Raw genomic sequence first — 11,498 nt, forward strand, 5'->3', positions numbered from 1 at the left:
TGTTAGATATTTCAACTATAATGTACAATATTACAATACGCACTAGGCACTCAGTTGCCTTGCATCACGAAGTATTAGACGAAGAGAGTTAGAAACGAATGACTGTATTAAAACACGCGGCGCACTAAATAGGACTTTCGAGTATCTGACCAAAATACTCTAAAACTATGAAACTTGGCAACTGGATTTGCCATGCCCATGTAGTAGAACGAAAAGGTTGCTGCGAATCTTCATCACAGCGATATGCCTCTGTCTATATCACCACCTCTGCACACTTTTCCCCTTCCCCTTCCCAACTCCATCACCAGGCAAGGATGGAAACTCATCATGCTGGATATCGAGCGCAAGGTCCGCATCTGATGGCTGCTGGGGCGGTGACGAATATCCTCCCTGATCCTGCATACTAAGACTCAAAGCCAAGGCCAAGTCCTCATCTTCGGTAGTAGTATATCGCGAAGGGCCGCCCACGGGCGTGTGACTTGCAGACGGCGACGCAGACTCGAATTGTTTCCCCTTCTTGCCGGCCTTGTGTTTGTACTTGACATTGACGGAAAAGTCGAAATCACCAGAGCTGTTACCTCGCGATGATTCCAGGGGAGATTGCGTCACGTCATTGTTCACCCCTTCCATCAAGGATAGTCGTATAGCTTGTTGAATCTGTTGTTCGTACTCATCTTCGGCCACACCACTGGTTTCCGAAGCAGACGGGCCGGCAACGCTCGGATCGGGAGTTAAAGTCGAGACAGTGTTCTCGCTGACGGAAGAAGCAGTGTCTAAACTGGCATCAGCTGCTGAATCGCTAGCCCGGCGTTGCTCCTCTACGTGGTACGCTTCTTCAGAGACCATCTGGGCATAAAGAAGCGCCTCCTCCTCGGTCAAGTCGCCCAGTGCGCCGAATCGCTTGAGACGACGGCTATGCTCGCGAGCCTGCTGCTCATTTTCCCGCCGCATTTCGGCTTCCTCGGAGGCAATGTAGCCTGATACTGCGTGACCTTGGCGGCGACTGGCGAGCCGAGCGTCCATATCAGTGTGTCGGACGCGACGTTTACGGCCGGCCGTATGGCCATTCGATCCGTAGGACCAGTATCGCAAGAACGCCCCAAAAGAGACCACTCCTTGAAGGGTTGTGGGATCAGGGTCAAGGTATATGGCTCTCACGGCTGCGTATGTATTCTCATGCAGCGCCGGATTCATAACCAGCATGTGACGAGGAACTCGGCCGTTTGATCTGGCATTGATGGTTCTAATGGGCTCTACTGTAGACGCCAAAGGATCCCAGGCTTGCACAAGGCCATCGCTGCCGCCATGAACGAGGTACAGTCCAGATGCTGCCACCGCAGATACCTCTGGGGACTCCGTTTGCAGGAGGCGTAGTGGCTGTGTCTCACGGGTCCTATCATCATCCCGGGCATTCCAAACAAGAACTGCGCCTGTGTTGGTTCCGATGATGATAAAGCGAGTTCTGCGCCCAGGGATTTCTCTTGCTCCGTGATCGGCCCAAGGACTCGTCGTAGATGACGCTTCATTTGCAGTGTGCAGAGGGTCTTCTCCTAGTGTGAATAGCGAGGAGAGCGAGTTATCCAAAGCGGCTGAGGTCACGATATCGTGGCTGTAGCCCTTGAGATCAAACACTTGTTTGGACCAATCATGAATAACTGACGAGGGCACAGGAGGCGATTTGGGAGTAGGTGGCGGAGACAACGGCGTGTGAGATTCGGAAATTGGGGAAATCCGGTTGGCGAACCCTCCAATGCTGCCAAAGAGCGACGTAGAAACTGGTGCAAGAGGTGTCGTTGACTCGCTAGGAGTGGCTTGCACAGGTATCAAGGAACGCGAGTAACGTTGCATACCAGCAGGACGGTTCTCGGCAAGACCGCAGTCAATCACAAAGATATTCTCTCCAGCGCCTTTACCATCATCGCTCGCGAAATCCACTTCTAGCTTCCGCTGCATATCCCATCCCTCGCAGACCTTTCGGAAGTGAGAGGGCCTGTAGCGCATAAACTTCTCTATTTCCCGGGCCTCCGCCACAAGCTGGCCCTGAGTGAGATGCATGTTGGCCGAGGGGGATCGGGGCGAATAACCCCCACGTGTTGCGTTCTTGTCCAGCTCGTCTTCTCGAGCCATTCTACGAGTTGCCTCGAGAAGGTGCCAGTATACTGTACGACCAGCATACCAGGCATTCCTGGTCATGTCTTCTCCAGTTGCTCGAACCGGTTTTCCAATTGGCACATCGCACAAGTAATAGACTTCGCCCAGCGCATTCAGTGCCACAGCCCAAACCCTGGAGGTCGACTTGCGCTTCTGGTTGAAATTGTCATCGACCTTGAGGGATATGATGGGAACACCGGGGCTGATGACCCATCGTGCTGTGACATCGCCGTTGGCATATCTCGGGCCGGTGGTATCCCAGCCGAGTGAGTAGGCAGTAATGATGCCGAGAGCGGAGCCTGTTAACATTCCGCACATTGACTGTGTTGTCGATGTAACGCTCGACGACTTGGCAATCCATACGCTGCAAATCGCGTCGGACATTTCGGGGATCTTTGGGATGTCCAGATGGGTATCCACGGCACTGATCTCTGCACCGATGTAGCGGCCACGCATTTCATTGACCCCTCGGAAGAAGGGCCGGCCACCGGGGAATCCTTCACCAGATATCATGCCGTAGGTGTAGCTCACATCCATGACGTTGGGACCACCGGCTGGGCCGTCTCCCAAGCCATACGGCACCAGATTAGGGGCAACCTCATCCAGTTGTGGGGTGGTGAACAGATCTTCAAGACCCCATTTTTCAATCTTGCCCGTGGTGGGATCACTGATGGTTGCTGCACCGAGATCTCCGGCTGCTTGCATAACCCGTGGTGGCTTCTTCCCATTCAAGAAGACTGCGTGGAGGTTAGTCACTTGCCAGGGCAGCTTCGAGTTGTAGGTCAGAACCGCGCTCGATTTCTTCCCAGCGCGGCCAAGCCGACCGGACAAGGTTCCTCCCGGAGGAGCCCCCGGTTTGCCACGGGCCAAGTTCCTCAGGTGGCGAGTCCTCAAGAGATACTCGCTTCTCCAGGTAGCCAGCGATGTGAGTCGAGGAAAGTATCGAGTGTCGAAGCGCACAACATCGGACGAGTTGGCAGCAGCAGCTTTGCCACTGCTTTCTAGGACGGTGTGTCCTGGGAAATAGCGCATAAACGCCATGCGCCAAGCATGATGAGTGGTGACCAGCGCCCAGAAGCGCTTCGACACCAGCGCCACCGAGGAGTGGCAGTCGGGCGGCAGATGCGAAAATATGTGCGTCAGGATCTCTGACAGAACACGTCAGCAAGATATTCACTGATAGGCACGCTGTATAACCGGGGAAAACTCACCATTGGGAAAGTTGTCGAGACGGATACCATCCGAGCGGGGTTCTGAGCGCTTTATAACCTGGAATCCAGGCCCTTGCCTCGCCGCTTGGGGGTTCAGAGCTTTCTCATACTCGGAGATTCGCTGTCCAGGCACAGAAGGGAGATCGTCGAGGCCCTTGTCGAGGCTCAATCGTCGTAGCTTCTCGTCCAGCTGGTCGGCGTCGACTCCGGCATCTTCGCCCGGGAGGAGCTGATGCTGATGCTGGTCCGGGCCGGGGCGAAGACGCCGTGAGCCGAGGCTGGAGCCTGAACGGCCTCGACCAAGGCCACTGGCATCGCGGGGAAGAGAGCCATGCTGGGAGAAGGAGAGGGCGTCGAGGTGGTTGTTGGTCAGAAGCGGTGCTGGAGTCTTGAGAGGCTCTTGGGTCATATAGCTGGGAGAAGAGGTCGGGAGGGAGTGAGAGTGATGACCGTGCAGCGAACGTTTGCACAGTCTGGCGCGTGCCGAATACGAACAGAGAGCGAGGAGAGCAGTGATGGCGCTTGTGGTTGGGCGGTTGAATGATGCTGCGAGAGGCGACTCGGAGGATCAAATTGAAGGTGCTGAGACAATATTTTCCTCGCCTACGCGTTGTCGCATCAGAAGTTCATTTGCTCATTGGCGCCGCTGTTTCGGTACTTGCATCGCTTTGCCGGCAATGAGCCGAAGTGACGACATACTTAGGCAGGTAGCGTCTAATGAGGCATGTCCAATACGATTCAATGTCAACATAGTAATTTAACAAGATGCCATATAAATTGAGAAGGTTGAATAAATGGGATGGGAGTTTCCCATTGTCCCATATCATAACAGTCTTGAGGTTCATCTCCAAAAGAAGACAAAAGGCCTAAAAGTCGCAGGTTCTTTACATGCCCATTCTTCGGCACCAGTTCATCCAATAACAAGACTACATCGAATCTAACTCTTTGTTCTAAAAAGACCATGAAGGATAACCAGCTCTTGTCCATACTAACACAAGAGTGCTACATTTATACCAACTCAGTCGTCATTCTGGTAGCCTACAAGTTATTAATTTTACAGCCTCCAACGCAATTCCGCATCCTGGCACCACCGTCTCTCTCAACGCCCGCTTGAATCCCATATGTAGTCGATTATCCCACCCATGAATAACCGTGATCTTATATTCTATTCGCCAGTATCGCCGGTCACACGTGGTGTCTCATACTCCATGCTGACTAGTCTGCCACACTTTTGCAATAGAATCATCATCAGCATCCAACCAAATGCAGAGTCCTCAACTTAGCCGGTCAGCATCCTGCATCGATTGAGCCCCATAGCACAGTACTATAACAACTGCATGAAACTTGGATATCTATATAGCTTAGCAAAGAAATTACAAATGTAAAAAGCATGATTTCCCACGGGTGATAAGCCCGAAACTGACAAAAGCCGTTCCCATCAAGTGGCTCAGCGACAGACTAGGCCGAGGAATCAAGTCTGAGTACAAGGAGGCTTGAGATTGTGACTCTCATTCTAATCCATCCTCTTATTTCTAAAGCAGTGGCTAACCAAACCATGTATCTTTGCATTAGTACGGATCAAAATGTGAAATACCTAGTGACCTATGTTTATAATAATACTACTAGGTAGGTAGTTGCTTTTTGTAAGGCTAGCAAGTTGCCAACTAATAAACCAACACTGGCACGTATTATATGCTGGCCAAACACATCCCAAACTCACACATTTCCAACCCAAGTTTCCGGCAATAAGGCAACAGCAACTCCAGATAAGAAAGGCCGATCTATAAATATCCCCGATCCATAAACCTGCCCAATAAGCGCACCTAGCTCAGCCCTGCATCTCCGTTTCGGCTCTCTCGCTTCTAGAACGCAACTCTTCAAAAAGTTCCCGGCCCCAATTGCACCCTTTCCCGAGTTCCTTCTTGTAAATCAAGTCCCGATGTTCATTTTAATGCTCTTTTAGTTTTGGATTAGCTCTTTACATGATGCTCAACGATGCCTCTAGCGCAATGCATCTCTTCGCCCCGAATTTCCGAATAGACAAACTATCCCCTCTGTCACCGCATCCTCGGCATATTTGACGTTTACAACGGCAGTCAATTTGTATGATATCTGCAAATCACAAGTTGTTGACGGAGTTGAGGCCTACAAGTACGCATCTCCAAAGTGGAACTTGGTCAGCTTACTCGCAACATAGGCACTCTGATAGTGCCATCTTCGTGCTCGATCGAGAAAGGTGTTTCTGTGTAGACACCACGAGCTTGTCCACAAAAGTCATGAGATGCTGGCCAAATAGATTACAAGGGATGCGTAATTCGGAAAATAAGGCCCGTTTGGGTACGTATGCTTGTGATATGCGACAGAGGCAGCATCACAACCGGCTCCAGTGCATGCAAAGCAAAGCAGAAGGAAAATATCTCTATAAAAGGAAGCGAATCCTACGCTACATATGCTTAATATCTAGGATAAAAAAAACATTATACATTCTTCTTTGGTATCCCTTCTAGCATATAATCAACCACTTATACCCAATATGAAGTCATTTGCCACCGCAATTATTGCGAGCTCTTTACTGACTCTCGGAGTTGTCGGTGATGGTGTTTTCGTCTGCCCCGGTCCGTAAGCCATCCGCCGTACTTGGTATTTCCTCGAAATGTTCTAAGTGTAGGAAATTTTAGCAACTGGATACTGGTTTACTCAGGCGAAATCCGTTCAGTGCGTGCGTGCTTAAGAAAAGCGCAAAGAAGATTATCATTGGAAACAAGTGTAAATATTTATCGAAATGATGGCCATACACGCTCTTCTATCGGCATGTACCTAACTTTACGACTGATCTTCAAATGGTAATCACTTAAGCAATGACTTTCCACTAAGAGCTCCCATGGTACTTGTGAGGTCTCATTTGATACCTGGTACGATACTGTCCACTGTGAGATGGAAATTACACCACCAGGCTTATAGAGGAATGGCTTTCTCTACGTAACCAGTGCTGGCTTCGTATGAATGCTCTTTCTACTAACAAAATCTGTTTCTAATACACATTCTTAAATTCTTGTAAAATTCAACTTACTCATCTTGATTAATTATTCGTTCTATCGTCTATATAGACCGCCCGTGTTCCGAAAGCGCTGTCGGGTCATCTCACGAGCGTCAAATTTAATGAGGATACTGCTTTTAGCACACCACAGCCTTATTATATCATTCATCTCCTGATCTAGTACAGGTTAACTCAATTTTCATGTTGTTGTTTCCCTCCCACCTTTCACTTTATATAATACCCAGCATACATTGAAAGCAGATTCGAATATATCACATCCTAGGGTAGCTCGTTACAAAACATTAAATCACTACCTATTCATCACGGGCAAGATGATCTAGAACTAACTCCTATCGGCGTAAGATTCGCCTCCCCTGTTTATTCTCCGGTTATAGCAAGATTTTGCGTCATTCTACGACGGTATCTCCACGAAAGCATCCGTTTTAAGTAGCTCGTTTGGTGGAGGGCTCCCTCATAATCTGCTAGTTGAATCTAAGCGCAGCCAGGTAAGCAGAGGATCGTAATATTATCTAGTAGAATCCCCGGGAGCCATATCTTAGCTTCAAGGTTAAACTTTGTTCTAGCTTGTCTCAAATTACTGGAGTAACACATCCTCCATCTCGTTATTGGGATTTCCGAAATAGTTTGCCATCCGAAGACGGCAGTCTATAATAACGGCAAACTTTATATGACCTTCGTTCAATATCTGCTGTTTTATACGACCACTACAGAGGTAAAGAATCGGATTGCAAAGCGTCTTCATTTACATAGGAGCACCCGGGAGATGCCACCAAATCTGAAAGGAATAACGTCTCAAAATACTACGAATAAATAATCACATTTGCCCCGCGTCGGACGGCAGTTGATCGCATATCATCGGCCCCGTCTCTGAGTTTAGTTTCTTCTCCGAACCTTGGTGAACATTGCTGCCAGCTGTGAGATCGCTCGCCGGATAACTACTCTTTTACTAGGGGTCCGGCAACCATACACACAAAGTAGTCTATCGTCTCGCCTATTGTCCATCGTTAGTTCCACACTAAATGTTACCAAGAGTTGATTGGAATGTCACTTCGGGCTTGGCCATTTCCCACTAGTAATCGTAAAGTTGAAGACCAGCTTGGCAATTGAAGCTGATTAGCACAAGCGAAACCTAGTGACGGAATGCTCCCTTTTCTGCGGAGCAGGGACTTGCCCTCGGTGCGTTGAGCCATTTGTTCAGACAGCTTGGAGACAGGAGGCGGCCGCAGTAGTACGGAGCAGATGCGTTGTAGGGAGGCAGGGATGAGACGTCATTTCCTCGGCAGCCCAACGATGCTTCCCCGTGGCTATCATCGTACGATTACCACCCGAAAGCAGAACCACTCACATTGCATTCTGTCGCAACTTAGGCTAATAGCTCTGTCTCAAGAGCAGCAGCGGTGGTGTGGTGGTAGTATCACTAGGTACCAAGCTGCCCGGCCCATTGGCTCATCCACGTACTCGGTGCCAGGCCCAGGGTGTGATGCAGGGCGCGCTGTCCACCTCGACGCAAGCTGCTCGTTCCGGTCCCACCAACGGGCGACGAGAATCGGGTTGCTTGCCGGGCCAGTGTAAAACCGATCGGATGGCAGCTCTGGTCGCACTAGGCTGCAAGTGCTGGTAGTAGTAGTCGTAGCTGCTTCACCTAAGCTTACTCGTGCTTGTGCCAGTAGATCTGACTCCCGGCTTTTTGGGAAATGCTGGAGGCTCACCGACTTTGAGTTCCGGCAGCTTTGAGACACCGGAGAGCCTCCACGTCGGCGTTGTCAAGAACCAGCCCCCCGAATTCTGCATTCGCCTAAGGAGCGTCGGCGTTGGTACACATGTAGTGCATGCAAGGAGCACTGGAACTCTGTGTTAGGCTCCGTGAAATAAGAGGTTGCTCAGGGTAAATTGAGTTGCTCGCGTCTATCACATGTGCATCGTACTCAACCTTGCAATTATCATATGGATACCACTCCATACTCCATATGCTCGGATCACCTCCGCGGGGATGCTCGGAAGGAAAAAGCTGCTGTAATACTTAGTACCTACTATTGTAGATATGTACATGCAGATACGACCACTATGCGAAGTGCATTGGGTGGAACCAATACGGAGAGATGCATATATATTATATGACCCATGAAATTGCAAAATGGGCAGACTCACTTCTATGATGTAACGGCCTCATCTCTCTACTTCCTATATTTGGAAACAGATGCTCGCTGTCCAACAGGGAGAGAGAGAAAGAGAGAGCGCCCCCACGGAATACACTCTGTATTTGGGGATTCTTTGTGACGGGCCACTTGTATGCTCATCTGCTTGTAGAAGTGGCTCAGAGGGTGGCATTCGCTTCGTGGAAGAATGAAACGACCTGCATGCCACGCTGTCTCGTTGATACACCGGTCTCCAGGACTGTGGGACGCTGCGTGACGGCTTGTTGGGCGCGCTACTGGTATTAGTCTTGCAGCTGCTGAGGCAATCTGCAGCCATGCACACCATCCGAATAGCATCCCCACACAGAGAGAGACCCTCGCGTCGGGGATAATGTAAAGTCGTTGATCAAGAGCCAGAAACCAAATTCACACAAGGGGGGCCATTATGCCACATGCACCCTGCTGGAGCGTGTGGTGACATGCTTGTGCAAGTACTCGTACAGGTAGCATTGTAGAGGGTGCTGGTACAGGTACGGTACAGGTACGGTACAGGAATAGGTATGTGGGCGAAAAATCCCGAAATGATGTTATCGGCAATGCTACCTCAAGGGGCAAAGCAACTGAGAGCTTTTTGGGCATTGCGCTATGGGGGCATCGCGTTCGCGGCTTCGTTTTGTCGGTGAGCAAAGTCCAGGCTGACGTTTCGCACTCACACCTGCGCCTGTATCTGATTGTCCTCAGCTTCTTTGGCTCTTCCCCTTCGGCGTCTCAATCGGCTAACAGACACCAGGTTGTGACCGCCTAGCAGATGCTAAGCGATAGCTCAGTAGCAGCTCACCGTCTACGGATGTGGATCTGCACTTTGGCTCGTGGCAATGGATGGCAAAGGATGCCAATGGACGCAACAGTCCTTGCCGTGTGTGATTGGTCTGCTCTGGCAGCTGGTTGCTCGTTACGTGCCGGCGCAGGCATCTTGTCACCCTCCTCGTCCAAGCCATCGAGGGTATCAGAGGTTACAAGCATGCTCCTCTGGTTGATTGTTCGGACCGTACTTCTCCCAAGTCGTAACCGCGTGCAGAGGCCAAGCCGCGGAAACGAAGCCTGGCTTGCCTGGCTTGTCTGGCCAGGGTATCTGGACATGCTGCATGAGGCACCTTCCAAGTTGACAGGGTCTCAAATTAGCGGGCGCGTTTGAACTAACTGTGTGAGAGTTGACACATCAGAAAACTCGCCGACGTAGAGCCACAGTGTCAGAAAATGTCGTGTCGTGCGGGGATTCGATGCCATACTGTCGGGCCAGCTTCCTGTTTCGAGGCCTTGGATGCTCTCCGTTGATATGCAGCACTTGCTAGTCTGTCGCCGGTACTATTCGCCGTTCTAGAAGCGCGAGAGTTGGGAGAGATGGCGTCGCAAATGGCGTGTGCAGACGAACGCTTGCCTTGCCCCGTCTCGCCTAAGCTTTCACGGCAGAGACTAAGGTGGCCCATAACGTCGACTTGCATGAGCAACGGTGCGAAACGCGAGAGTTGCTGATACCTGGTAGCCGGTACGGCGTACTCCGCCACGGTGCCCAATTTGCGACTGACTGTGGTTGTCCACGCTTCCAGCACAGACCAATGAGTGCCAGAAAGGGCCGCAGAAGAGGAAGACATGTTGCAATTTCCGCGATGCGCACGACTTGCTTCGGGGTATGACAATAAAGAGCCTTGTTCCAGTAGATGACAGTGTGGTACAAGCAATAGTGTGATTTTTATCAATTCCCAGGCGTGTGGAATATTGCTGTAGGAGTAATCATGTGAGCTCGCAAGCACATACATACCTCTACTTGTATCTTCTGCGTAGTGCTTTGCATCACAGCAGCCTTGAAGAACGTCCGCATATTTCTCGCGAGGTTGTCATGACATAATGTCCGAGCACGGGTAGGGATGCGTAAATGTAGAAAGCACATTTCTGTGATAATCAAAGGATAACCTAGGTCCCCGAGATTTCTTCAGAGGCTGCCGAAATGGTTTAGGACAGCCTCCCCCCTGGAGGAATCTTGCCGGAACTTGGTCGATCATGCCTAGGGCCGGCAAAGAAAAAAAAGAAGAGTCGTCCCTTCGGTCAACTTACAATGCGCTCTTGGCAACACTGGCACGGGCTTGTTTCGCCTACTTGTGATAGGGCTAGAATACGACAGCCCATGTCAAGCTCGAGAGGACGGTCCGCCATGTTGCAGCCCTGTTAGCCATGCGTTGGACCAAGAGAAATGCCCAGGTGCTGAGACGGACTGTAGGCCATCGCTCTGCAACGGAGGCCTGGTAGCAGGTGTTGTGATGGAAATCTCCGTAGGGAGGATACACGTGTGCTCCGTAATGTAAAACCAGAGGGAGACCAGGATTCGACGGAAAAGCCACCCCACCTTCCCGCGGCCGGATCACCTCCTCGATTCGAAGCTTGGTGCGCCAAACGGTGGTGCCAGCAGGACATTCGCACGCACTGACAGCTGCGCTTTTGCACAGGCGCACGACGTGCTGCAGCGCGCTACTGTGGGTGTTTGGATGAGTGCATCATGTCCACCTTGGCGGCGTCAAATCAAATCTGTCTGGCCCCAAAGCCCGACCGCCGCTGCTGCGACCCGACGGGCTGGGTGCGGATTGACGGGAGGCAAAGTCTGGTGTTCCCGCTGGCAGCTCCCGTAACACGCTTCCCGCACACCATCCTCCCAGAGTGCTGGGTCCGAAGTGCTGTCTGTCCAACCACAAGCCATTCCCAAGACCCTCCTGCGGCGTTGGCGTCGTGTTTCCCAGCGTTGCTTGGGGCAGAGACTGGACAGACCCCGCGCCAGGCTCCGGTGCGCTGGACACCCATGGCAGCAGCCCCATCGTCGCCCGTTGCTAATCCCTAGGGGAGTGGGGAGGGAAGTGAAATAGGAGCTCCCCATGAGTCGCGCGCTTGCGTATG

The 11,498-nt window shown here is 51.2% G+C and overlaps 1 protein-coding gene across 1 annotated transcript; it reads right to left on the minus strand.

Moving 5' to 3' along the window:
• Positions 1-258: 258 nt before the first annotated feature.
• Triagg1_10381 (uncharacterized protein) lies at positions 259-3,771 on the minus strand (the record flags this gene model as incomplete). Its single annotated transcript, XM_062894446.1, has 2 exons — positions 259-3,299; positions 3,363-3,771. The coding sequence occupies 2 exons, from the start codon at positions 3,769-3,771 to the stop codon at positions 259-261; spliced, it is 3,450 nt and encodes a 1,149-aa protein (XP_062750655.1).
• Positions 3,772-11,498: the final 7,727 nt, after the last annotated feature.

Source organism: Trichoderma aggressivum (assembly GCF_033847375.1).
Source record: "Trichoderma aggressivum f. europaeum strain CBS 100526 chromosome Unknown scaffold_072, whole genome shotgun sequence".
Taxonomy (NCBI): domain Eukaryota; kingdom Fungi; phylum Ascomycota; class Sordariomycetes; order Hypocreales; family Hypocreaceae; genus Trichoderma; species Trichoderma aggressivum.